This window comes from Moschus berezovskii, chromosome X (genome assembly GCF_049115385.1).
Source record: "Moschus berezovskii isolate FMDL1 chromosome X, NW_MosBer_1.0, whole genome shotgun sequence".
NCBI classification, from domain to species: domain Eukaryota; kingdom Metazoa; phylum Chordata; class Mammalia; order Artiodactyla; family Moschidae; genus Moschus; species Moschus berezovskii.
Genome location: NC_142488.1, coordinates 98,984,993 through 99,011,288, shown reverse-complemented (window position 1 = coordinate 99,011,288; position 26,296 = coordinate 98,984,993). Strand labels below are relative to the sequence as shown.

General features: G+C 36.6%; 1 protein-coding gene across 1 annotated transcript in view; it reads right to left on the bottom strand.

Annotated features, from left to right (window-relative positions):
* COL4A5 (collagen type IV alpha 5 chain) overlaps nucleotides 1-26,296 on the bottom strand; it is a 273,861-nt gene that overhangs the window by 48,204 nt on the left and 199,361 nt on the right. The window contains exons 30-35 of the mRNA XM_055438264.2: nucleotides 11,070-11,183; nucleotides 4,955-5,122; nucleotides 4,002-4,091; nucleotides 3,384-3,533; nucleotides 1,684-1,782; nucleotides 120-209 (exon numbers count right to left, since the gene is read on the bottom strand). Coding sequence (XP_055294239.1) covers nucleotides 120-209; nucleotides 1,684-1,782; nucleotides 3,384-3,533; nucleotides 4,002-4,091; nucleotides 4,955-5,122; nucleotides 11,070-11,183 — 711 coding nt within the window. The remainder of the gene's footprint in view (nucleotides 1-119; nucleotides 210-1,683; nucleotides 1,783-3,383; nucleotides 3,534-4,001; nucleotides 4,092-4,954; nucleotides 5,123-11,069; nucleotides 11,184-26,296) is intronic.

Below are 26,296 nucleotides of genomic sequence, written 5' to 3'. Positions count from 1 at the left end.
ACTGCCTTAGATATCACCTCAGGTTGACTCTGTCAACAATAGTCTCTTTTCTGATAACAAAGATAGTCAACCATCTTCCATTAATGGAACTAAATATCTGGGAGATTTTCATCACTCACCTGGAAAACCCATATCACCTATGTTCCCTTTAAGTCCAGGAGGTCCTGTAAGTCCTGGCATTCCAGGGAGACCAGGGTTACCCTTGGGACCTAGAAAAGTCAAATTGCTGAAAATTAAGACAAGTTAGCAATATTATGGTTGCTTGGTTTCCTGGAATGGGTTGTAATTAAAATGAAAGCATGAGGCTGAATGGACCAAATCTTAATATATGATAAAGTTTCACAGATATAACTGGACATAAGACAGGCAAAAATTATCAAGAAATCTCCTTAGGAACATATTACAATATAATCACAGCAATAGAGGGATCCCAATACATATTTATTTAAAAATGCAAGAATCTTGTGTCTTGCCTTAAAACTACTCCAAGTACCTGAAGTCTTATTTGTTGTACACACATAACTATCACCAGGACATCTTGTTTCTTGCCCTAAAACTATTCCAACCACTTGAAGTCTTATCTGTCATATGTGTATAACTACCTTACTATATTTATCACAGATCCTTTAAACAGAGTCTTTTAAAAAGATGAAGCTTTCCCATTGAAAGCCTTATCATGTGCAACCAGAAGAGGAAAGTGGTAACCTGTCATGATACATACACCTTTGGCACAATAAGCCAGGGGTAGGTAAGAGCTGATGGAGAAGTATTGGACTATCTTTCCCCAACAGTCATGGCTACTATGTTCAGTCATGGTTGCTGTGTTCAGTCATGGTTGCTGTGTTTGCATTCTTCACAGAGCTTAGATACTTCAGTTCTGTGGTGTCACATAGGTATTTTCCAAGGACCACAATGTTGCCTACAACATTATTTGCTTTTATTTTTTTCTTTCACACTGTCTTCTCACTCGGGAAAGAGAATGCAAAGTATATGAAAGATAGATAAGGAGATAATTTTTCCTTCCAACTACATTAAGATAATATAGTATACAGTCCAGAGCAGAATAACTGATCTAAAGGGCTCTTAGGAGGATGGTAACCAGCTTCTTTTTATTGTTTAAGGGTCCAACTAAAATAAAATGGTTTAAGAAGCAGCAAGAAAAAGTTTTATTAGAAATAAAAAATCCACATTGATTGTAAGAGTGATTAATGCTATAAAACATTACCAATGAAGGTTGTGAAATTCTTACTCCTAGAAACTTTTAAAACTAGAAATGGCAGTCATCTGTTTTATATGGTTTAATGATTAACTTGTCTGAAGGCAAAAAAATGAAAAGGGTGAATTCTTTAGGCTCCTAACAGATAACTGTCTAATTTACATTATGCTACAATGTATATAAATAAAATATAGCACCTTACTTGGATGTATTTCTGATTCTGTGTACATTCTGAGGCCACAAAAAAGAAGAAATTGAGTAAAGAAAAATATTCTACAAGTCTTTTCTGTTGACATTTGTGCCAATGGCAACATTTTTGTTAAGGAGAGGTCCATATCTCAGTAGCTTCCCAAATATATTGCCATGACCAGATCCAAAATATCACTACACATGATAAATACATAATTACTTTGTTCCAGGGCTCAGGATCAGCCACCCAACTGCTACAGGTGGTTTATCATACTTACCTGATGGTCCTGGCAATCCAGGTTGTCCACTCAGTCCAGGTTGCCCTGGGTCTCCAGGCAAACCCTGGTAACCTTTTGGCCCTGCAACTCCAGGAATACCTTCCAAGGATGAGTATAAGAAAGACAAGTTAGGTTGGTATTATTAACCATTAAATACATTTGGCGAAGCAAGCTACCCAAACTCTGAAATATGAATGAAATACAGGAACCAGTGATATTCTGATATAGTATGAACCAATAGCACTGGACTCATTAAAATCTCGCACTTTTTAATGTAGCTACCATTAAGAACTTCGGAGCACTCAATAATTAAGCCACTTTCCTCTTTGGGCCTCAGTTTCTTACACTGTAAAATGAAGGAATTGGGGCAGGCTGTCTCTAAACTATCTCTTAGATTCTATAACTATCTTTCATAACCTTATATTCAGGCAAATACAGTTTACTGACACTATTTTGCAGAAGGTATAATGGAAAGAGAAGCTTTGCAAGAAGTAAATCAAGAAATGTAACTCATTTTAACAATAATACAAAACTAGGCGGCCTTGCCTCATTCATGATTATATACAAAATTACAGTAATGTCTTAAAACTCTTGTTTGAGGAGAAATCTCACCAAGCCCTGATCACAGGGAAACTTATAACATCTATGTACACACACACACACACACACACACACACCTGCACACACACTCACACACATACATGGACTGACAATAGTAATGGTTTCAACACAGAAAGAGCCACAAACCTTACCTCAATCTACAAATAAACATAGTTTAAAAGTTCCATGTTGTTTGAAAGGATATTCTATGTAGATTGGATTGTGTTTTATTTATTGATTTGTGCTTATTCATATTTTCCCCTGGTGGTTCAGCTGGTCAAGAATCCTCCTGTAATGTGGAGGACCTAGGTTCAATCCCTGGGTAGGGAAGATCCCCTGGAGAAGAGAATGGCTACCCACTCCAGTATTCTGGCCTGAAGAATCCCATGGACTATCCATGGGGTTGCAAAGAGTTGGACACAACTGAGCGGCTTTCACTTCATGTATTTTCTGATGCTTTGTTATGAATATGTTATAGTTTTATAAAAAGAATAAAAGATTTTTATTTTAAAAATCTGTTATACTTCATATCTCATTTGCTTCTAATAAAATAATTGTAATAACACAATTGTTCCCTAGACCTACTTTCAGCAACCTTCCCCAGGGGTGAGTTTGGCTGTTCTTAGTCCAATATTCGTTTATTCTTCTAGGTTAGAATAACAGTGAACTGTATTTAAAAATCAAGTATGATATGGGAATTAAAAATCTACAGGACAACAGTGTACCACTCATCCTCATTTGGTTTCAACAAAAAAAATTTAAAGGGCCAGGATATTTCCCAAATACTGAAATCTGTTTTCCAAGTAATTCTGTTTGTTTATCCATTTTCTCTTGATCATATTCTATACACTACTTTCTGGAAGGCTTTAAAGTGACTGTTTATTTTAAAGCCTCATAATTCGTGATAGATAAACTACAAAGAAAATACTCAAGCAAAAGTTGATCAGTGAAACAGTACAAATCAGTGAAAACTAACTTACATTACCAAAATTTGATATACCTAATTGCCTTAATCCTGGATTACAAGTCACTTTCCATGCTAATAAAAATTAAACTTCATACACACCAGGAGAAAAATTCAAATAAATGCATTCACTCACCTGGTAGGCCAGGGTCCCCTTTCTCTCCTTTTGAGCCCAGCAGATCTGGATCCATTGGCCCAGGAAGGCCTGGAAGGCCAGGCTCTCCTTTACTACCTTTCTCTCCTGCAGGGCCAGGAAGTCCTGGCTGACCTTGCAAACCATCATCACCTAAAACCAACATGTGTGGGGAAGACACAGCAGATCAGGTTCATCCATCCAGGATTAATGCATATAAAGATTATTCATATGTTACACAGTTGGGTAGGCCACTGACCACCCAAAACACTCATGCACCTTATTTATTGTCTATAAATAACTCGAGCTCACTTTTACACCTCAAACAACAATCTGTCTCCTGGTGTTCTCTGACAAATACAGACTGCAAAAATAAATAAAAATTAAATCCCTGTATGTTATTATTTTGAGTTAATGCTTATCATATTTCATAGTATTCAAACTAAGCATGCCATCAAACTGAAAACAGGAACTACTTAAATGCCATGTCACCTAGAAACAAAATACAAGTAAAGCATTGCTCATTTTTAAGCAGCCAAATAAAAGTATTCTGTATTGATGTAAAGCAAAATTTAAAATTTTCTTTCTTTCATATATCTGCCAGCAAACCCTGAATATTACCTTTGAGACCAGGAACACCACTCCTGCCAGGAATTCCCAAAGGTCCTGGTGGGCCTGGAGGTCCCATCACACCCATTTCACCTTTGGCACCTTTGAAAAATATCAATAGTTACCTTTTTTACCTATCCTTGACCTTGGAAAGATAAAAGATCAATTTAAAGATGTCAACTAGAAAACTATTGAGTTAGAGGGAAGGTACCATAAGGTTTGCCACTTTCCAACTATTGTAATCTTAGTGACCACTACTGTCTATATCACTTTGGTAGTTAGTCTCTAAATATGGTCCCCAAATGAACTGCACTTCCCAGTACACACAGCTTTGTGTACCCTTCTCCCCTTGAATTTGGGATGACTCTGTGCCTTAACCTTGGCTATGTGTCCCTGTATAACTCCCAAGGCTAGATGATAAGAACTCTTGCAGCTTCCACCTGGGGCTCTTAGAACACTCACTTTCAGTTTTGGGGATTCTCTCTTTTGGAAACCAACTGCCCTGGAAAAACAGCAACTACCCTGATACTAGCATATGTGAGGTACCTCTGTGGATAATGAGATACCATGTGAAGAGGCCAATGAACACTCAGATGTCACAGTTGTGCCACGTTGGAAGTAGATCCTTCATCCCAACCACTCCAGCTGGTACCATGTGGATCAGAGATAAACAACCCTGTCTAAGTCATCCAATAATTCCTGACCCATAAAATCCTGAGCAAAATTAAAAGACTGCTTTAAATCATCATATTTTGGGGTCATTTGTTACACAGCAATATATAACTGGAGCTCTCAAGAGAAAAAGTGCAATGCAAATAGCAAAGTGAGTTTCCCACAATCAGAGACATTTAATGTATTTCCTTAAAGGATAGTGTCAATCGAGAAAAGTACAAGAGAATAATACACCAGAGTCATATTAGTTCTAATTTTTGGAATCCAAAACCAGGGAAAGATAAAAAAATTACCTGGAAAGCCAGAGGCACCTGCTTTTCCTGGGAGCCCTGGTGATCCTGGGGGTCCCATAGGACCTGGTGCTCCAGGCATCCCTGGACTGCCTCTCTCACCAGGAGGTCCTGGAACATCAAATCCAGGAGGCCCTGGATCCCCCTTCTCTCCTGGTAGTCCGTGCAAGCCTAGTTAATACAAACCAATATTAAAAAGTATTGAAGCAGTTTTAAGAGATGTATCTGGTTATTTTTCTAGCAGACAGGTAATAGAATCCTGTATATAACAAACCTAACAGTGAATTAGGGATACTTTTGGTATCATGCACAGAAAACAATTTAATAATAAAACTTTAGGATTTTCAAGTATATTTCCCTAAAAATGGACTTCTGAAATTATTTCTCAAAAAAGACCAATCTTTTCTTAATTGCTACAATCATGTACTATTTTTAATAAAACGTAATAAAAAATACCAAAAATCTAAAATAAAAAAGACATAAAAATACAATCCTGTATTATGGTTATTATAGTCAATTAATACATTAATACAGTCAAATGCTTATTCTGAATTTCTTCCAATTCCAGTGCAAACTGGTAACAAACAGTCTGTGATATGACATTGGTCCACTGCCCACACTTGGATTTCCACTATTCTAAGGTATTATGAATTATTAAGATATATTTCTATAATCCATAAAAAATTAATTACTGAATAAGTCAGTTACATGGGCCCTCTTGACTTTATTTTGGCTTTGTTTTAACATGTTGTTTTAATAACACATTATTATTAGTTTTTGTTGTTAACTTTTGTTTCTCAGTAATCAAGCCAGGATTTTATAGAAAAATTATGATACTCAAAAATACACTCCAGAAAACAAGGTAGTTAAAAAAGAATATGTTTAGTGAAAGGAATTACACTACACATATAGTGTAAGTTCTCACACCAACACCTATCAGCTATGTGACTTCTTAAGTCACTTAAAGTTATTGGTCTTCATCTGGTAAATGGGGATGTGGCATAACGGACTGAAAGCTGTGGGTGAAACATGTGACCATTCCAAGGATCTCTTCAACAATATGACCAGTTTTACTGTTGAAGATTCATAGGCAATTATTGTTATAAGAGAACAAGATGGCTGGTATTTTAAGACCTGTTTGGTGTCATACTACCAGCATGCCTTTAAACTGATAAAATTACTTTGAAGATTAGAGATTTCCATTTAGTTGGCACAGTAGTGATGATTCCAATGCTGCCATTTCATAGTAAAAAATCCTACTAAAGGGAGAGATATTTTATATTTATGAAATACGATGAGACACCTGATAATGTACACAATTACAGCTCTACATGGATCACTGTTTATTGTTATATTACAGCTCAAGTAGTTTTTAATAGCTGAGTTTTCAAGATAACTATTTTGACCTTTGAAATATGTTCCAAGAGAGTAGTTCTACAAAATAATTACAAGACTTCAATGTGGATAAATCTTGTTGTTTTCCAAGTTTAAAGCTTGAAGATATGGCTTTTGGGAAAAAAAATCAGATGAATAAGGTATGAGTAGCTAATGCAATAACATGGTGACTATCACTAATAACATTATTGCATAATTACAATTTGCTAATATAGTAGTACTTAAGGGTTCTAACACACACAAATCAGAAAATATGTAAGGTGATGGATGTGAGAACTTGATTGTGAAAATTCTTTCACAATGTATACATATATCAAATCATCACATTGTACATTTGAAACATATTACAATTATCCATGTTGTTTATAACTCAATAAAGCTCAAAAATAATAAATCAAAGAAAAAATGAATATCCTATTTACAGTTTCTCAGAACTGTTTTCATGTGCTATCTTTTGCATCTTCTATGATGATGCTATTATATTTGGATGATTTTTTCTACTATTTGTTCTAATATAATAAATTATCAATATTAAAAAAGAAAAATATGGCTTTGAGTGAGAACTACAATACCTGGTAGACCTGAAGTTCAAGAGTCAGGAAGTTACAGTTCAGCAGCAAGATGAACCACCCAAGCAGAAGCAAGTTGCAAAAAGATTAGTTAGGTTAGGAAACAAAACTAACTATGTAAAGATTAGGACAAAAAAAGTCTACAAATAGAATTTATTAGATATTGATTCACTACTAACATATTAGTAATGAGTGAAGAAATTTATTTTAGGCATTTGCTCAGATACTCATATAACATACTATAAATATGTTTGCCAATAGAATAAAATGTTTACTTCAGAAAAATACTTTTTGATGAAGTTCAGCAGTACACTCTTGTTTATTTCTGATCTTTATACTGCTTTGAATGATCATTTTGGAATTTAAGCTCTTAAAGGTTAGTTAGATATAAAATTCAACTTGATTTTATACCCTAACAGGTTAGGTTGTTGTTTAGTCACTAAGTCATGTCCAGCTCCTTGTGACCCCATGGACTGCAGTCTGCCAGGCTCTCTGTCCATTAGGATTTCCCAGGCAAGAATACTGGAGTAGGTTGCCATTTCCTCCTCCAGGGGATCTTCCCAACCCAGGGATCAAACTCACGTATGGTCAGGCGGGTTCCTTACCACTAAGCCACCAGGGAAACCCTTACAGGTTAGGTACAGAGAACTCAATAATTATTAGTGCATGTCTATGATGAAGCAAACTACATATTCTAGGCTAAGATCTCTTCATTGTTATTGGTAATAACAGTAACATATGTTATGCTGAATTTTTCACAGCATAGATCTTTTCCATGACTATGGTCAGGAATTGGCATCCTGGTAAACTCCAGGATGAAGAAAGTCAATATAAATTCAAAAGTTCTGCTGAATTTTAGACAATAACAGGAATTATATGGATACATCTATAGAGGCTAAGTGCATTAGAGGTGTATAATGCTCTTAATTTATTGACAGCCAAATGGAACAAGTTAATGGAAAAAAAGAAAATTCCAAAAACATGCATTATCTGTGAAAATGTTATACACACACACACAGTCCAAGGGTTTTATAGCCAAAAAAGTTAGAAGATGACATTGTACTCTCCTTTATCTAGGAAAATGACATGACTAATGCCTTGTTTCTTTGAGTCACATTAATGGTGACAAGTTTGAACTCATTTAGCCATGCACGTGTTCCTGAGACTGGACAAGTGTACAACACATTAGATTCAGGTTAGGGTATTACCTGTGAACATGGAATTGAGTATAGTTAACTGATCTCCCTTATGGCAGAAGGTGAAGAGGAACTCAAAAGCCTCTTGATGAAAGTGAAAGAGGAGAGTGAAAAGGTTGGCTTGAAGCTCAACATTCAGAAAACAAAGATCATGGCATCTGGTCCCATCACTTCATGGGAAATAGATGGGGAAACAGTGGAAACAGTGTCAGACTTTATTTTTTTGGGCTCCAAATTCACTGCAGATAGTGAATGCAGCCATGAAATTAAAAGACGCTTACTCCTTGGAAGGAAAGTTATGACCAACCTAGATAGTATATTAAAAAGCAGAGACTTACTTTGCCAACCAAGGTCTATCTAGTCAAGGCCATGGTTTTTCCAGTGGTCATGTATGGATGTGAGAGTTGGACTGTGAAGAAAGCTGATCACTGAAGAATTGATACTTTTGAACTGTGGTGCTGGAGAAGACTCTTGAGAGTCCCTTGGACTGCAAGGAGATCCAACCAGTCCATTTTAAAGGAGATCAGTCCTGGGTGTTCATTGGAAGGACTGATGCTGAAGCTGAAACTCCAATACTTTGGCCACCTCATGCGACGAGTTGACTCACTGGAAAAGACTCTGATGCTGGGAAGGATTGGGGGCAGGAGGAGAAGGGGACGACAGAGAATGAAATGGCTGGATGGCATCACCAACTCGATGGACATGAGTTTGAGTGAACTCCGGGAGTTGGTGATAGACAGGGAGGCCTGGCATGCTGTGATTCAAGGGGTCGCAAAGAATCGGACATGACTGAGCGACTGAACTGAACTGAACTGATAGCCAAATGAAGAATTGATATTCAACAAGTCTTTAACTTAAAAACATGCATACAGTCTGCTTTGGAAAAAAGAATGACAAATAGTAAAGCTTAATTAAATAATAGCAGAAAACTGGAGTCAAAGGAAAAGCCTGAAAAGGATATATCTCGGGAGAAATGACAAGATAGAATACTTTGCAGTAAGTTTTCCACTACAAAATGAAACACAGTAAGTATATTAAGTAAGTTTCTTATTTTAAAAATAGATAGTTTGAATTTCAGCCATGCAGTATAAGTCGGGTATATCAAGATTTTAGTAGTAGCCTTGTTGATAGTCCTGTTATTGAGATGTACAAACAAAAATTATGGTATTTTTGAAATGCACTAAGACAATATTCTGCTTTGGTGATTCATGTAAAATTGACTTTAAAAGTGAGTATACATTGCTATTATCAAATATAAAATATAGTCATCTGGTGGTAAAAAAATTGTGATTTGAGAATATTTCTATATTAATATGAATGTATTCAATACATTTTTGTGACAGTTGCTGTTAACTTCATTTATTTGTTGAACCATATTAGTTCAGACCTTCAATTGTATGCCAAAATATATATTTACAGGAGAAAGAGATGAGATTAAATTCAGCATCATTACTTTTCCCCCTGCCCATCCTATATAGACTTTATAAATATACCTATATATCCATGAATGAAAGAGAACATTAGATGAATGAAATATTGTAGAATATTAGCTAAATGTTAAAAAGCATTAAAACACAAATAAATGTATTTTTATTTTGTTCAGATTGGTATTAATTGGTATTAATAATCTCTTTTTATTCTTGCTCAGCTGTGATTTAAGAGTTCAAAATGCTTCTGAAACCTTATGTAATTTTGGGAAACAAAATGAAAAAACACAACAGAAATCATGAATTCATTTTAGCCATTTTGTGAAATAGCAGGCCAAGACTATATTGACCAAACGTAAAAATTGTTTTTCTCCTCAGGATCCCTCTGCTATGCTAGTTAGACAGAAGGGCTTCTCATTAATGCTGAAGCACCTACTTTTTAACCAGTTGGTTCAAAGCAACACCATAAGTTTTCTTTTTTATTTCTAAATCAGTAGTGACACGTTAGGGGCCATTTAAAAAAAGGTACAATGTACCATAAAACAAATGTTTAAAAGAGGACATAAGCAAAAATAACCTTTACTTTTCAGGCTTTTTATATGTTAATCAGTTTTTCTAGATTTTTAGCATAATAAACTAACATATCTATTGGCATGTAAGGTCAGAAAACATATTCCATTGCTTCAAAGTCAACATATGTGTATCTGAATGGTGCATTTAAGTCATCCGATGTATTCATGTGAATTAAGGAATGACTAAATGTTCTATATTTGCTTTAATATCATATATTATTATAGTACTTTGCAATAACAAAATTTTGGCCCATGTGTGACCCTTAGTATATCTTCCTAGATTAAGATAAAAGTAATTCATATCACCAGATAGTTCAGAATCTGTAAACTCTCACATGAACATAGAGGAATCATATGATTTTCTATGAGGTTACAAGCTGACAAATCTTTTTTGAGTATTCATATTAAAAAAAAACCTTAAAAACCTTAAAAAACTCATAACCTTAGCATGCTTATGAGTTGCAAAGTAAATGCTGACTTATGGGCAAAAGAAGAGAAAATTCAATCAAACTCACTTATTTTAAAAATTGAGGATGCCTAAAAAATATTTTTAACAGGATTTTTAAAATCCTGTGCTAAGAAATGTTATGAGGTTTCACAGACAAAGCTCTATTAATGCCATATAGCTACTCAGGTCCGAAATGATTAGCACCAGAAGTTCCTAAGATTCCAACAGTATGATTAGCTCAATGATTATAAGCCATGGAAACATACTACAATTGCTAAACTGCTCTGTTGATAATAGATCAATCTTAAATGAACAGAGAGGGGAAATATCAGGTAATATTAGCTCTTTTGCTGAGATCTGTGCTCTTTTGCTTTTACATAATTATAGACGTGGACACGTTAACTCTCAGATCTGCTTTCTGTAAAGACTATTACATAGGTTACACTTTATTGAAGGGTTAACCAACCTCTACATAAATGTGCTACAAAATGCATATTTACTCCAATCTTACCAGGTTGGCCTATTGGTCCAGGAATTCCTGGTGGCCCTGGTGGTCCCTGAAAACCTGTTCCTGGCAGCCCAGGAGGTCCCATTGGCCCAGGTTGTCCATTTGGTCCAATGTCACCTTTAAGGAATAAATATAGTTTGGATATTAAAAAACAACAGCTGAGTCACTCATCTTCAGTATTGGGTCACAAAGTTATAATTACAATAATTTTGTAATATGTTTTAACTTATGTTTGCTAGACATTAACTTTCAGAATCAGTTACGTCATGTCCAAAAATTCCTACTTGAATTCTCACTGAAAATGAAGTATATGTATAGAGAGACAAATCTGGGGAGAATTGACTATGTCTTCCCATCCATACAGAAGACTTATCAAGTTCTTAATAACAGTTTTAATTTTTTTCACAAATACATTAGGCACATTTTGCTTTATTCATTTCCAAATATGATACAGAGATTTTTGCAAATTACACTTCATTTCCTATTTATTTCAATATGTACAAACACACCATTCTATTTGTCACAATGATATTTTGAATGTTATTTCTGCTACCTGGAACATCCTTCCCTAAAGATTCAGTTCAAACGTCACCTCTTATATTGCTTCCCAAGGCACCTTAGAAGAGGACCTGAATAAAAGTAACACATGAGGTAAACTGAATGCTTCCAAAGTCATCTTTTCATTTTTTGTTTAATGATTCCAATGGTCAATCTTAAGCACATTTTCTCCCTTATATAGTTCTTTCCTGATGAATATTAACATTACTAATTTATTATTGGTCACTATGTTGCCTTGAAAACGTTGTATCAATTTCTCCTAAGTTTTAATACCCAATCACTGGTATAAATATATCTAGTGGGTGAACTTTTACTGTGATCTGCTTGCTGTGTTTTGACTGTGGTCTATTGGTCCAAAACATTAGTGATACATATTCATAAAGGTTTCTATTGAGATAACCAAGATCATGGTGATGCCTTCTATGATTTTTTTTTTTACAATAGAGAACAATCTCCAATATATTCAAGAACAGAATCAATGCCTTAGTGTTTCTAGTGATTAAAGTAGTAGGCACACAATAAGAACACAATAAATGTTTGAGGAATAAAGGAATTACATAGCAGAAAGTCCCCAATACTTTTTTTTTTCTAGAACCTTAGGAACTTTACTGAGTTTTAATATTTGAGAATGAATCCTATGTAGGATATGGGGATTCTATACTTCAATGGTTAGGCAAGTGCTTCATAGGGAGCTGATATTTAAACTAGGCTTCACCCTCTTTCTTCCCAACCTCTGTCTCAAGGCTGTTATTATAAACAAAATATAGTGAGAGAGCAATTTCCATAAAGAGACGGTTAGCCACATAGCTTATTGTTTGAAGTGTTTCTATCTGCAAGTTTTGGGGTCACAGGTCTAAGCCTGGGGAGGTAGTTGATAGGAAACACTACCTGTAACTTTGACTATTACAGTTTATAGCTGGCCAGAACTGTCTACTCAAAGACAGAAAGGTATTTTTTATTTTTTAAAAATAAATTAATTGATTTTAATTGGAGACCAAGTACTTAACAATATTGTAGTGGTTTTGCATACATTGACATGAATTCACCACGGGTGTACATGTGCTCCCCATCCTGAACCCCCCTCCCACCTCCCTTCCCATCTCATCCCTCTGGGTCATCCCAGTGCACCAGCCCCGAGCACCCTGTCTCATGCATAGAACCTGGACTGGTGATTCATTTCACATATGATAATATACATGTTTCAATGCCATTCTCCCAAAATATCCTACCCTCGCCTTCTCCCACAGAGTCCAAAAGACTGTTCTATACATCTGTGTCTCTTTTGCTGTCTCATATACAGGGTTATCATTTGCATCTTTTCTAAATTCCATATATATGCATTAGTATACTGTATTGTTGTTTTTCTTTCTGGCTTACTTCACTCTGTATAATAGGCTCCAGTTTAATCCACCACATTAGAACTGATTCAAATGTGTTCTTTTAATGGTTGAGTAATATTCCATTGTGTACATGTACCACTGCTTTCTTATCCATTCGTCTGCTGATGGACATCTAGGTTGCTTCCATGTCCTCGCTATTATAAACAGTGCTGCGATGAACACTGGGGTACACGTGTCTCTTTCAATTTTGGTTTCCTTGGTGTCTATACCCAGCAGTGGGATTGCTGGGTAATATGGCAGTTCTATTTCCAGTTTTTTAAGGAATCTCTACACTGTTCTCCATAGTGGCTCTACTAGTTTGCATTCCCACCAACAGTGTAAGAGGGTTCCCTTTTCTCCACACTCTCTTCAGCATTTATTTCATGTAGACTTTTGGATAGCAGCCATTCTGACTGGTGTGAAATAGTACTTCATTGTGGTTTTGATTTGCATTTCTCTGATAATGAGTGATGTTGAGCATCTTTTCATGTGTTTGTTATTCATCTGTAAGTCTTCTTTGGAGAAATGTCTGTTTAGTTCTTTGGCCCATTTTTTGATTGAGTCGTTTATTTTTCTGGAATTGAGCTGTAGGAGTTCCTTGTATATTTTTGAGATTAATCCTTTGTCAGTTGCTTCATTTGCTATTATTTTCTCCCATTCTGAAAGCTGTATTTTCACGTTGATTATAGTTTCCTTCGTTGTGCAAAAGCTTTTGATTTTAATTAGGTCCCATTTGTTTAGTTTTGCTTTTATTTCCATTACTCTGGGACGTGGGTTATAGAGGATCCTGCTGTGATTTATGTCGGAGAGTGTTTTGTCTATACTTTCCTCTAGGAGTTTTACAGTTACTTTCTGGACTTACATTTAGATCCTTAATCCATTTTGAGTTTATTTTTGTGTATAGTTTTAGAAAGTGTTCTGCTGCTGCTGCTAGGTTGCTTCAGTCATGTCCGACTCTGTGCGACCCCATAGACGGCAGCCCACCAGGCTCCCCCGTCCCTGGGCTTCTCCAGCCACGAACACTGGAGTGGGTTGCCATTTCCTTCTCCAATGCATGAAAGTGAAAAGTCAAAGTGAAGTCGCTCAATCATGTCCAACTCTTAGCGACCCCATGGACTGCAACCTACCAGGCTCCTCCATCCATGGGATTTTCCAGGCAAGAGTACTGGAGTGGGGTGCCATTGCCTTCTCCAGAAAAGTGTTCTAGTTTCATTCTTTTACAAGTGGTTGACCAGTTTCCCCACCACCACTTGTTAAAGAGATTGTCTTTTCTCCACTGAATATTGTTGCCTCCTTTGTTGAAGATAAGGTGTCCATAGGTGTGTGGATTTATCTCTGGGCTTTCTACTTTGTTCCATTGATCTATATTTCTGTCTTTGTGCCACTACCATACTGTTTTTTGATGACTGTAGCTTTGTAGTATAGCCTGAAGTCAGGCAGTTGATTCCTCCAGTTCCATTCTTCTTTTTCAAGATTGCTTTGGCTATTCGATGTTTTTGTATTTCCATACAAATTGTGAAATTATTTGTTTTACTTCTCTGAAAAATACCGTTGGTGGCTTGATAGGGATTGCATTGAATTTATAGATTGCTTTGGGTTATTCTCATTTTCACTATACTGATTCTTCCAATTCATGATCATGATCATTTCTCCATCTACTTGTGTCTTCTTTGATTTCTTTCACCAGTGTTTTATAGTTTTCTATATATAGGTCTTTTGCTTCTTTAAGTAGATATATTCCTAAGTATTTTATTCTTTCATTGAAATGGTGAATGGGCTCATTTCCTTAATTTCTCTATCAGTTTTCTCATTGTTAGTGTATAGGAAAGCAAGGGATTTCTATGTGTTAAATTTATATCCAGCAACTTTACTATATTCATTGATTAGCTCTACTAATTTTCTGATGGATTCTTTCGGGTTTTCTATGTAGAGGATCATGTCATCTGCAAACAGTGAGAGTTTTACTTCTTCTTTTCCAATATGGATTCCTTTTATTTCTTTTTCTGCTTTGATTGCTGTGGCCAAAACTTCCAAAACTATGTTGAATAGTAGTGGTGAGAGTGGGCACACTTGTCTTATTCCAGACTTTAGGGGAAAGGCTTTCATTTTTCACCATTGAGAATAATGTTTGCTGTGGGTTTGTCATATATACCTTTTATTATGTTGAGGTATGTTCCTTCTTTTCCTGGTTTCTGGAGGGTTTTTAATCATAAATAGATGTTGAATTTTGTCAAAGGCTTTCTCTGCATCTATTGAGATAATCATATGGTTTTTATTTTTCAATTTGTTAATGTGGTATATTACACTGATTGATTTGCAGATATTGAAGAATCCTTGCATTCCTGGGATAAAGCCGACTTGGTCATGATGTATGATCTTTTTAATACGTTGTTGGATTCTGTTTGCTAGAATTTTGTTAAGGATTTTTGCATCTATGTTCATCAGTGATATTGGCCTGTAGTTTTCTTTTTTTGTGGCATCTTTGTCAGATTTTGGTATTAGGGTGATGGTAGCCTCATCGAATGAGTTTGGAAGTTTACCTTCCTCTGCAATTTTCTGGAAGTGTTTGAGTAGGCTAGGTGTTAGCTCTTCTCTAAATTGTTGGTAGAATTCAGTTGTGAAGCCATCTGGTCCTGGATTTTTGTTTGCTGGAAGATTTCTGATTACAGTTTCAATTTCTGTGCTTGTGATGGGTCTGTTAAGATTTTCTATTTCTTCCTGGTTCAGTTTTGGAAAGCTGCACTTTTCTTAGATTTTGTCCATTTCTTCCAAGTTGTCCATTTTATTGGCATATAGTTGCTGATAGTCGTCTCTTATGATCCTTTGTATTTCTGTGTTGTCTGTTGTGATCTCTCCATTTTCATTTCTAATTTTGTTGATTTGATTCTTCTCCCTTTGTTTCTTGATGAGTCTGGCTAATGGTTTGTCAATTTTATTTATCTTCTCAAAGAACCAGCTTTGGCTTTGTTGATTTTTGCTATGGTCTCTTTTGTTTTTTTTGCATTTATTTCTGCCCTAATTTTTAAGATTTCTTTCCTTCTACTAACCCTGGGATTCTTCAATTCACCCTTTTCTAGTTGCTTTAGGTGTAGAGTTAGGTTATTTAGTTGACTTTTTTCTTGTTTCTTGAGGTAAGCCTGTATCGCTATGAAACTTCCCCTTAGCACTGCTTTTACAGTGTCCCATAGGTTTTTGGTTGTTTACATTTTCATTTGTTTCTATGCATATTTTGATTTATTTTTTCATTTCTTCTACGATTTGTTCGTTATTCAGAAGTGTTGTTCAGCCTCCATATGTTGGAATTTTTAATAGCTTCTCTCCTGTATTTGACATCTAATCTTACTGCATTGTGATCAGAAAAGATGCCTGAGATGACTTCAATTTTTTTGAACTTACCAAGGCTAGATTTATGGCTCAGGATGTGATCTATCTTGGAGAAGGTTCCATGTGCACTTGAGAAAAAGGTGAAATTCATTGTTTTAGGTCCTATAGATGTAAATTGAAATGTCCTATAGATATCAATTAGGTCTAACTGGTTTATGACATCATTTAAAGTTTGTGTTTCCTTGTTAATTTTCTGTTTAGTTGATCTATCCATAGGTGTGAGTGGGTTATTAAAGTCTCCCACTGTTATTGTGTTATTGTTAATTTCCCCTTTCATACTTGTTAGCAATTGTCTTACATATTGTGGTGCCCCCATGTTGGATGCATATATATTTATAATTTTTATATCTTCTGCTTGGATTGATCCTTTGATCATTATGTGGTGTCCTTCTTTGTCTCTTTTCACAGCCTTTATTTTAAAGTCTATTTTATCTGATATGAGTATTGCTATTTCTGATTTCTCTTGGTCTCTATTTGTTTGGAATATCTTTTTCCAGGCCTTCACTTTCAGTCTGTATGTGTCCCTTGTTTTGAGGTGGGTCTATTGCAGACAATATATATAGCGGTTTTGTTTTTATATCCATTCAGCCAGTCTTTATTGTTTGGTTGGGGCATTCAATCCAATTTACATTTAAGGCAATTATTGATAAGTATGATCCCATTGCCATTTACTTTGTTGTTTTGGGTTTTAGTTTATACACCCTTTCTCTGTTTTCTCTCTAGAGAAGATCCTTTAGCATTTGTTGAAGAGCTGGTTTGGTGGTGCTGAATTCTCTCAGCTTTTGCTTGTCTGTAAAGCTTTTGATTTCTCCTTCGTATTTGAATGAGATCCTTGCTGGGTATAGTAATCTGGGTTGTAGGTTTTTCTCTTTCATCACTATAATTATGTCCTGCCATTCCCTTCTGATCTGAAGAGTTTCTATTGAAAGATCAGCTGTCATCCTTATGGGAATCCCCTTACACATTTTTTGTTGTTTTTCCCTTGCTGCTTTTAATATTTGTTTTTTGTGTTTGATCTTTGTTAATTTAATTAATATGTGTCTTGGGGTGTTTTGCTTTGGGTTCATCCTGTTTGGGACTCTCTGGGTTTCTTGGACTTGGGTGATTATTTCCTTCCCCATTTTAGGGAAGTTTTCAACTATTATCTCCTCAAGTATTTTCTCATGGTCTTTCTTCTTGTCTGCTTCTTCTGGGACTCCTATGATTCAAATGTTGGGGCATTTAACATTGTTCCAGATGTCTCTGTGGTTGTCCTCATTTCTTTTAATTCTTTTTTCTTTTTTCCTCTCTGCTTCATTTATTTCTAACATTCTATCTTCTACCTCACTTTTCCTATCTTCTGCCTCCGTTATTCTACTGTTGGTTCCCTCCAGAGTGTTTTTTATCTCATTTATTGCATTATTTATTATTGATTGACTCTTCTTTATTTCTTCTAGGACCTTGTTAAACATTTCTTGCATCTTCTCAATCCTTTTCTCCAGGCTATTTATCAATAACTCCATTTTGTTTTCAAGATTTTGTATCATTTTCACTATTATTATTCTGAATTCTTTATCAGGTAGATTCCCTATCTTTTCCTCTTTTGTTTGGTTTGGTGGGCGTTTATCCTGTTCTTTTACCTGCTGGGTATTTCTCTTCCTTTTCAACTTGTTTAGATTGCTGTTTGGGGTGGCCTTTCCATATTCTGGCAGTTTGTGCTTCCTCTTTATTGTGGAGGTTCCTCACTGTGGGTGAGGTTGAATAGGTGGCTTGTCAAGGTTTCCTGGTTAGGGAAGCTTGTGTCGGTGTTCTGGTAGGTGGACCTGGATTTCTCCTCTCCGGAGTGCAATGAAGTGTCCAGTAGTGAGTTTTGAGATGTCAGTCATTGGTGTGACTTTGGACAGCCTATATATTGAAGCTCAGGTCTATTTTCCTGTGTTGCTGGAGAATTTGTGTGGTATGTCTTGCTCTGGAACTTGTTGACCCTTGGGTGGTGCTTGGTTTCAGTGTAGGCATGGAGGCTTTTGATGAGCTCTTATCGATTAATGTTCCCTGGAGTCAGGAGTTCCCTGGTGTTCTCACGTTTTGGATTTAAGCCTCCTGCCTCTGGTTTCCAATCTTATTCTTACAGTAGTCTCAAGCCTTCTCCATCTCCTTTTGAAGACAATGGGCTGCCTTCCTGGGTGTGTGATGTCCTCTGCCAGCATTCAGAAGTTGTTTTGTGGAATTTGCTCAGTGTTCAAATGTTCTTTCAATGAATTTGTGGGGGAGAAAGTAGTCTTCCGGTCCAATTCCTCTGCCATCTTAGGACTGCCAGGAAGGTTTTTTTAAAGTGCTTATCTGAGAAGAATTTGTATTGGTTCAGTTTGGGACCTTTGCTGGCAAAATATAGCCTGACTAAATTTTGTTCTGCTATTCTGTTGCTTTAATGGAAATCAATCCAACATTTTTCAGGAGCATGGGGTTGTTCAGCCTTTTCTCTGGGGGCGAAACTGTTTCCCAGGAGAGTCTAGTTCCTTGCAAGCCAGAAAGGAAAAAATAAACAATTGCCAAACCAGTTAAGATGAATTCTATTCATATATCTAATTAGGGAAATCAAAATCAAGGGGATAGGAGAAGCCAGTAAAGAAATGAACAAAGGACATGAGCCGTTTACATGAAAAAAATATATATCCTTTAAACATATGAAAAGATGGTCTATTTCACTCATAATAATGGAAATACCATTATTTTAACTATAAATTTAATTATCAATTTAAATTACCCTGAAAGTAAAGGCAAAGGACTTAGTATATCCATAAAATTTTTTAAAAAGAACAAAGTTGAAGAACTTACAGTACCTGACATCAAGTCTTACTATAAAACTACTGTAAACAGTTGGTACTGACTTAGGATAGTAAAATAGGTAGAATTGAGAGCACAGAAATATACCTACACATAAAAAATTATTTGATTTTTGACACAGGCACCAACATAATCCAATGGGAAGAGAGCTATTTTAAATAAATGATGCTAAGGAAAAATCATTTAAAATGGATGACAGATAGTCTCCAATATAAAAGCTAAAATTGTAAAACTTACAAAAATAAAACAGAATATATTTGTTACTTTGGAATAGGGAAAGTTGTCTTAGGCAAAACACAGAAAATAATAATCATACAACAAAAAAAATGATAAATGAAAAATCAATAAAATTAAAACTTTCACTCCTCAAAATACACTGATAATAGAATGAATAGGCAAGCCAAACAGGAATAAAACACTCATAAACACATATTTGACAAAGAAGCAGCATGCAGGATATGTAAAGGTCACTTTCAATTTATCAATAAAAAGGGGAACAAACCATATTTCAAAGTGGGAGAAATATCTGAATGTGTAAATAATCCACACATACATGCAAAAGAGCACAAAATCAATAGTCATCAGGGAAATGCAAACTGAAACCAAAATACATTACCAACATACATACTAAAATTCAAAAATGAAAAGACTGATAATAGCAAATTCTGGAGAGAATGCAGAATAACTGAAACTTTCATACTGTATTGGTTAGAAAATGATACAACCATTATGGGAAAAGGTCTAGTAGTTTCTTTTTTTAATACTGAGGTATAGTTGAGTTACAGGATTATATAAGTTTCAGGTGTACAACATAGTGATTCACAATTTTTTTTTCAGTTTTTATTTACTTATTTAAAAAAGTTTACTTAGGAGGGAACAAGATGGTGGAGGAATAGGACGGAGAGACCACTAACTCCCCCACAAATTCATCAAAAGAACATCTGAACGATGAGTACATTCCACAAAACAACTTCTGAATGCCGGCAGAGGACATCAGACACCCAGAAAAACAGCCTATTGTCTTCAAAAGGAGGTAGGAAAAAACATAAAAGATAAAAAGAGTGACAAAATAGGTAGGGACGCACCTCCGTCCTGGGAAGAGAGGCTTAAAAAAGAGAGAAGTTTCCAAACACCAGGAAACACTCTCACTGGCGAGTCTGTGGTGAGCTGTGGAACCTCAGAGGGCCACATAACCGGGAGGAAAAATAAATTAACAATTAAAACCCACAGATTATGCGTCCAATGGTAACTCCCAGCAGAGAAGCAGCACAGACTCCTGCATCCACCATTAGCAAGCCGGGATGGGCAGGGAGGCAAGGGCTGCATTGCCTAGAGAGGGGACTGGGCCTGAATGCCATGAGGGCAATCTGAGAACGTTAACTGGAGATAGCAAAGCAGACTGTGGGATAGCTAACCCGTGAAAAGGCAAAAAGCCCTAACCTAAGACTCCACCAGACGCGCTCACAGAACAAAGGACTGAGCAGAGCTAGCCGGCTGCAGACAGCCCATCCCCCGAGACAGGCAGGGGAGGGCAGCCAGAGCCAGAAGGTGGCAATCGTGGCCCCAGAGATGCATCTGATACCAAACTGCAAACAGGCTTCCTTGCTAACCAAGACTTCTTGGGTTTCTGGCTGGTCGACATCCGCCTGAGAAGGTGCGCTGGTTGTACACCCAAAAAACCGAGCATCAGGGACTGGGGAGGCGATAAGTCGCAGCAACTGCAATCGCCAAACACCTGGTCACCCGAGCTGCTCAGATCGGGGAAGGACACAAAACGCAGGCCCAACCGAGTCAGGGCCTTTGTGGAGTACCCGAGCACCTGAACCTGAGTGACTTAGACCTGTATGTGCATGCAACCCAGCACCGGCCTCAGACAGTTCCCGGCAGAGCAACCTAGAGCCTGTGCAGTGTAGAATGGGACAGCACACGTGCCATGAGCGGGGGCAAACCCAGTGTGGCTGAGATACTGTGAGCACTCCCCACAGACGCCAGAGATACTTGTCTGCAGTGTTCCTCCCTTCCCACAGCACGACTGAACAAGTGAGCCTTAAAAAGTGTCCATCACCGGCCCCTAGTGTCAGGGCGGAAATTAGACACTGAAGAGACCAGCAAACATAAGCTAAAACAGAGGGAACCAACTTGGAAGTGACAGATGGAGAAGTCTTGAAGATACTGCAAGAATAAGACTGAAAACCAGAGGCAGGAGACTTAACTCCGAATCCTGAGAACACCAGAGAACTCCTGACTCCAGGGAACATTAATCTATAGGAGCTCATCAAATGCCTCCATAACCACACTGAAACCAAGCACCATCCAAGGGTCAACAAATTCCAGAGCAAGACATACGACGCAAATTCTCCAGCAACACAGGAAAATAGCCCTGAGCTTCAATATAGTCTGCCCAAAGTCACTCCAAACCCATTGACATCTCATAACTCATTACTGGACACTTCATTGCACTCCGGAGAGAAGAAATCCAGATCCACCCACCAGAACACCGACACAAGCTTCCTTAACCAGGGAACCTTGACAAGCCACCCATCCAACCTCACCCACAGCAAGGAAGCTCCACAATAAAGAGAACTCCACAAACTGCCAGAAGACGGAAAGGCCACCCAAAACACAACAATATAAGCAAGATGAAGAGGCAGAGAAATACCCAGCAAGTAAAGGAACAGGATAAATGCCCACTGACCCAAACAAAAGAGGAAGAGATAGGGAACCTACCTGATAAAGAATTCCAAATATTGATAGTGAAAATGATCCAAACTCTTGAAAACAAATTGGAGTTACAGATAAATAACCTGGAGACAAGGATCGAAGATGCAAGAAAGGTTTAGAAAGGATCTAGAAGAAACAAAAAAGAGCCAATATACAATGAATAATGCAATAGATGAGATAAAAAACACTCTGGAGGGAACAAACAGTAGAATAACGGAGGCAGAAGACAGGATAAGTGAGCTAGAAGATAGAATGGTAGAAATAAATGAAGCAGAGAACAAAAAAGAAAAATGAATTATAAGAAATGAGGACAATCTCAGAGACCTTTGGGACAGTGTTAAATGCCCCAACATTCGAATCACAGGAATCCCAGAAGAAGAAGACAAAAAGAAAGACCATGAGAAAATACTTGAATAGATAATAGCTGAAAACTTCCCTAAAATGGGGAAGGAAATAATCACCCAAGTCCAAGAAACCCAGAGAGTCCCAAACAGGATAAACACAAGGAGAAATACCCCAAGACACATATTAATCAAATTAACAAAGATCAAACACAAAGAATAAATATTAAAAGCAGCAAGGGAAAAACAACAAATAACACACAAGGGGATCCCCATAAGGATAACAGCTGATCTTTCAATAGAAACTCTTCAGGCCAGCAGGGAATGGCAGGACATACTTAAAGTGTTGAAAGAAAATAACCTACAGCCCAGATTACTGTGCCCAGCAAGGATCTCATTCAAGTATGAAGGAGAAATCAAAAGCTTTACAGACAAGCAAAAGCTGAGAGAATTCAGCATCACTAAACCAGCTCTCCAACAAATGCTAAAGGAAGTTTTCTAGACAGGAAACAAAGAAAGAGTGTAGAAACTCGAACCCAAAACAATAAAGTAAATGGCAACGGGACCATACTTATCAATAATTACCTTAAATGTAAATGGGTTGAATGCCCCAACCAAAAAACAAAGACTGGCTGAATGGATACAAAAGCAAGACCCCTATATTTGTTGTCCACAAGAGGCCCACATCAAAATGAGGGACACATACAGACTGAAAGTGAAGGGCTGGAAAAAGATATGATATTCCACGCAAACAGAGACCAAAAGAAAGAAGGAGTAGCAATACATATATCAGATAAAAGACTTTAAAACAAAGGCTGTGAAAAGAGACAAAGAAGGACACTATATAATGATCAAAGGATCAATACAAGAAGAAGATATAACAATTATAAATGTATATGCACCCAACATAGCAACACAATATGTACGACAAACGCTAACAAGTATGAAAGGGGAAATTAACAATAACACAATAAAAGTAGGAGACTTTAATACCCCACTCACACCTATGGAATGATCAACTAAACAGAAAATTAACAAGGAAACACAAACGTTAAATGATACAATAGACCAGTTAGACCTAATAGATATCTATACGACATTTCACCCCAAAACAATGAATTTCACCTTCTTCTCAAGTGCACATGGAACCTTCTCCAGGATAGATCACATCCTGGGCCATAAATCTAGCCTTGGTAAATTCAAAAAAATTGAAATAATTCCAAGCATCTTTTCTGACCACAATACATAAAGACTAAATCTCCGTTACAGGAGAAAAACTATTAAAAATTCCAACGTATGGAGGCTGAACAACATGCTGCTGAATAACCAACAAATTACAGAAGAATTCAAAAAAGAAATCAAAATATGCATAGAAACGAATGAAAATAAAAACACAACAACCCAAAACCTGTGGGGCACTGTAAAAGCAGTGCTAAGGGGAAGGTTCATAGCAATACAGGCACACCTCAAGAAACAAGAAAAAAGTCAACTAAATAACCTAACTCTACACCTAAAGCATGGAGAAGTCAATGGCACTCCACTTCAGTATTCTTGCCTGGAAAATCCCACAGACGAAGGAGCCTGGTAGGCTGCAGTCCATGGAGTTGCTAAGTCAGACACGACTGAAGTGACTTAGCAGAACACCTAAAGCAACTAGAAAAGGAAGAAATGAAGAACCCCAGGGTCAGTAGAAGGAAAGAAATCTTAAAAATTAGGGCAGAAATAAATACAAAAGAAACAAAAGAGACCAGAGCAAAAATCAACAAAGCCAAAACCTGGTTCTTTGAGAAGATAAATAAACTTGACAAACCACTAGCCAGACTCATCAAGAAACAAAGGGAGAAAAACCAAATCAATAAAATTAGAAATGAAAATGGAGAGATCACAACAGACAACACAGAAATACAAAGGATCATAAGAGACAACTATCAGCAATTATATGCTAATAAAATGGACAAATTGGAAGAAATGGACAAATTCTTAGAAAAGTAAAACTTTCCAAAACTGAACCAGGAAGAAATGGAAAATCTTTACAGACCCATCACAAGCATGGAAATTGAAAGTGTAATCAGAAATCTTCCAGCAAACAAAAGCCCAGGTCCAGCGGCTTCACAGTTGAATTCTACCAACAATTTAGAGAAGAGCTAACACCTATCCTACTCAAACTCTTCCAGAAAATTGCAGAGTAAGGTAAACTTCCAAACTCATTCTATGAGGCCACCATCATCCTAATACCAAAATCTGACAAAGATGCCACAAAAAAAGAAAACTACAGGCCAATATCACTGATGAATATAGATGCAAAAATCCTTAACAAAATTCTAGCAATCACAATCCAACAACACATCAAAAAGATCATACATCATGACAACATGGGCTTTATCCCAGGGATGGAAGGATTCTTCAATATCTGCAAAGTAATCAATGTAATACACCACATTAACTAAATGAAAAATAAAAACCATATGATTATCTCAATAAATGCAGAGAAAGCCTTTGACAAAATTCAACATCTATTTATGATAAAAACCCTCCTGAAGGTGGGAATAGAAAGAACATTCCTCAACATAATAAAAACTATATATGACAAACCCACAGCAAACATTATCCTCAATGGTGAAAAATTGAAAGCGTTTCCCCTAAAGTCAGGAACAAGACAAGGTTGCCCACTCTCACCACTACTATTCAGCATAGTTTTGGAAGTTCTGGCCACAGCAATCAAAGCAGAAAAAGAAATAAAAGGAATCCATATTGGAAAAGAAGAAGTAAAACTCTCACTGTTTGCAGATGACATGATCCTCTACACAGAAAACCCTAAGGACTCTACCAGAAAATTACTAGAGCTAATCCATGAATATAGTAAAGTTGCAGGATATAAAATCAACACACAGAAATCCCGTGCATTCTTATACACTAATAATGAGAAAATAGAGAAATTAAGGAAACAATTTCATTCACTGTTGCAACAAAAAGAATAAAATATTTAGGAATATATCTACCTAAAGAAACAAAAGACCTATATATAGAAAACTATAAAACACTGGTGAAAGAAATCAGAGCGGACACTAATAGATGGAGAAATATACCGTGTTCATGGATTGGAAGAATAAATATTATGAAAATGAATATATTACCCAAAGTAATTTATAAGTTCAATGCAATCCCTATCAAGCTACCAACGGTATTTTTCACAGAGGTAGAACAAATAATTTCACAATTTGTATGGAAATACAAAAAACCTTGAATAGCCAAAGCAATCTTGAGAAAGAAGAATGGAACTGGGGGAATCAACCTGCCGGACTTCAGGCTCTACCTCAAAGCCACAGTCATCAAGACAGTATGGTACTGGCATAAAGACAGAAATATAGATCAATGGAACAAATGAGAAAGCCCAGAGATAAATCCATGCACCTATGGACACCTTATCTTTGACAAAGGAGGCAAGAATATTCAATGGAGAAAAGACAATCTCTTTAACAAGTGGTGCTGGGAAAACTGGTCAACCACTTGTAAAAGAATGAAACTAGAACACTCCCTAACACCATACACAAAAATAAACTCAAAATGGATTAAAGATCTAAACGTAAGATCAGAAACTATAAAACTGCTAGAGGAGAACATAGGCAAAACACTCTCTGACATAAATCACAGCAGGATCCTCCATGACCCACCACCTACAATATTGGAAATAAAAGGAAAAATAAACAAATGGGACCTAATTAAAATTAAAAGCTTCTGCACAGCAAAGGAAACTATAAGCAAGGTGAAAAGACAGCCTTCAGAATGGGAGAAAATAATAGCAAATGAAGTGAGTGACAAAGGATTAATCTCAGAAATATTCAAGCAAGTCCTGCAGCTCGATTCCAGAAAAATAAACGACCCAATCAAAAAATGGGTGAAAGAACTAAACAGACATTTCTCCAAAGAAGACATACTGATGGCTAACAAACACATGAAAAGATGCTCAACTTCCCTCATAATAAGAGAAATACAAATCAAAACCACAATGAGGTACCATTTCACC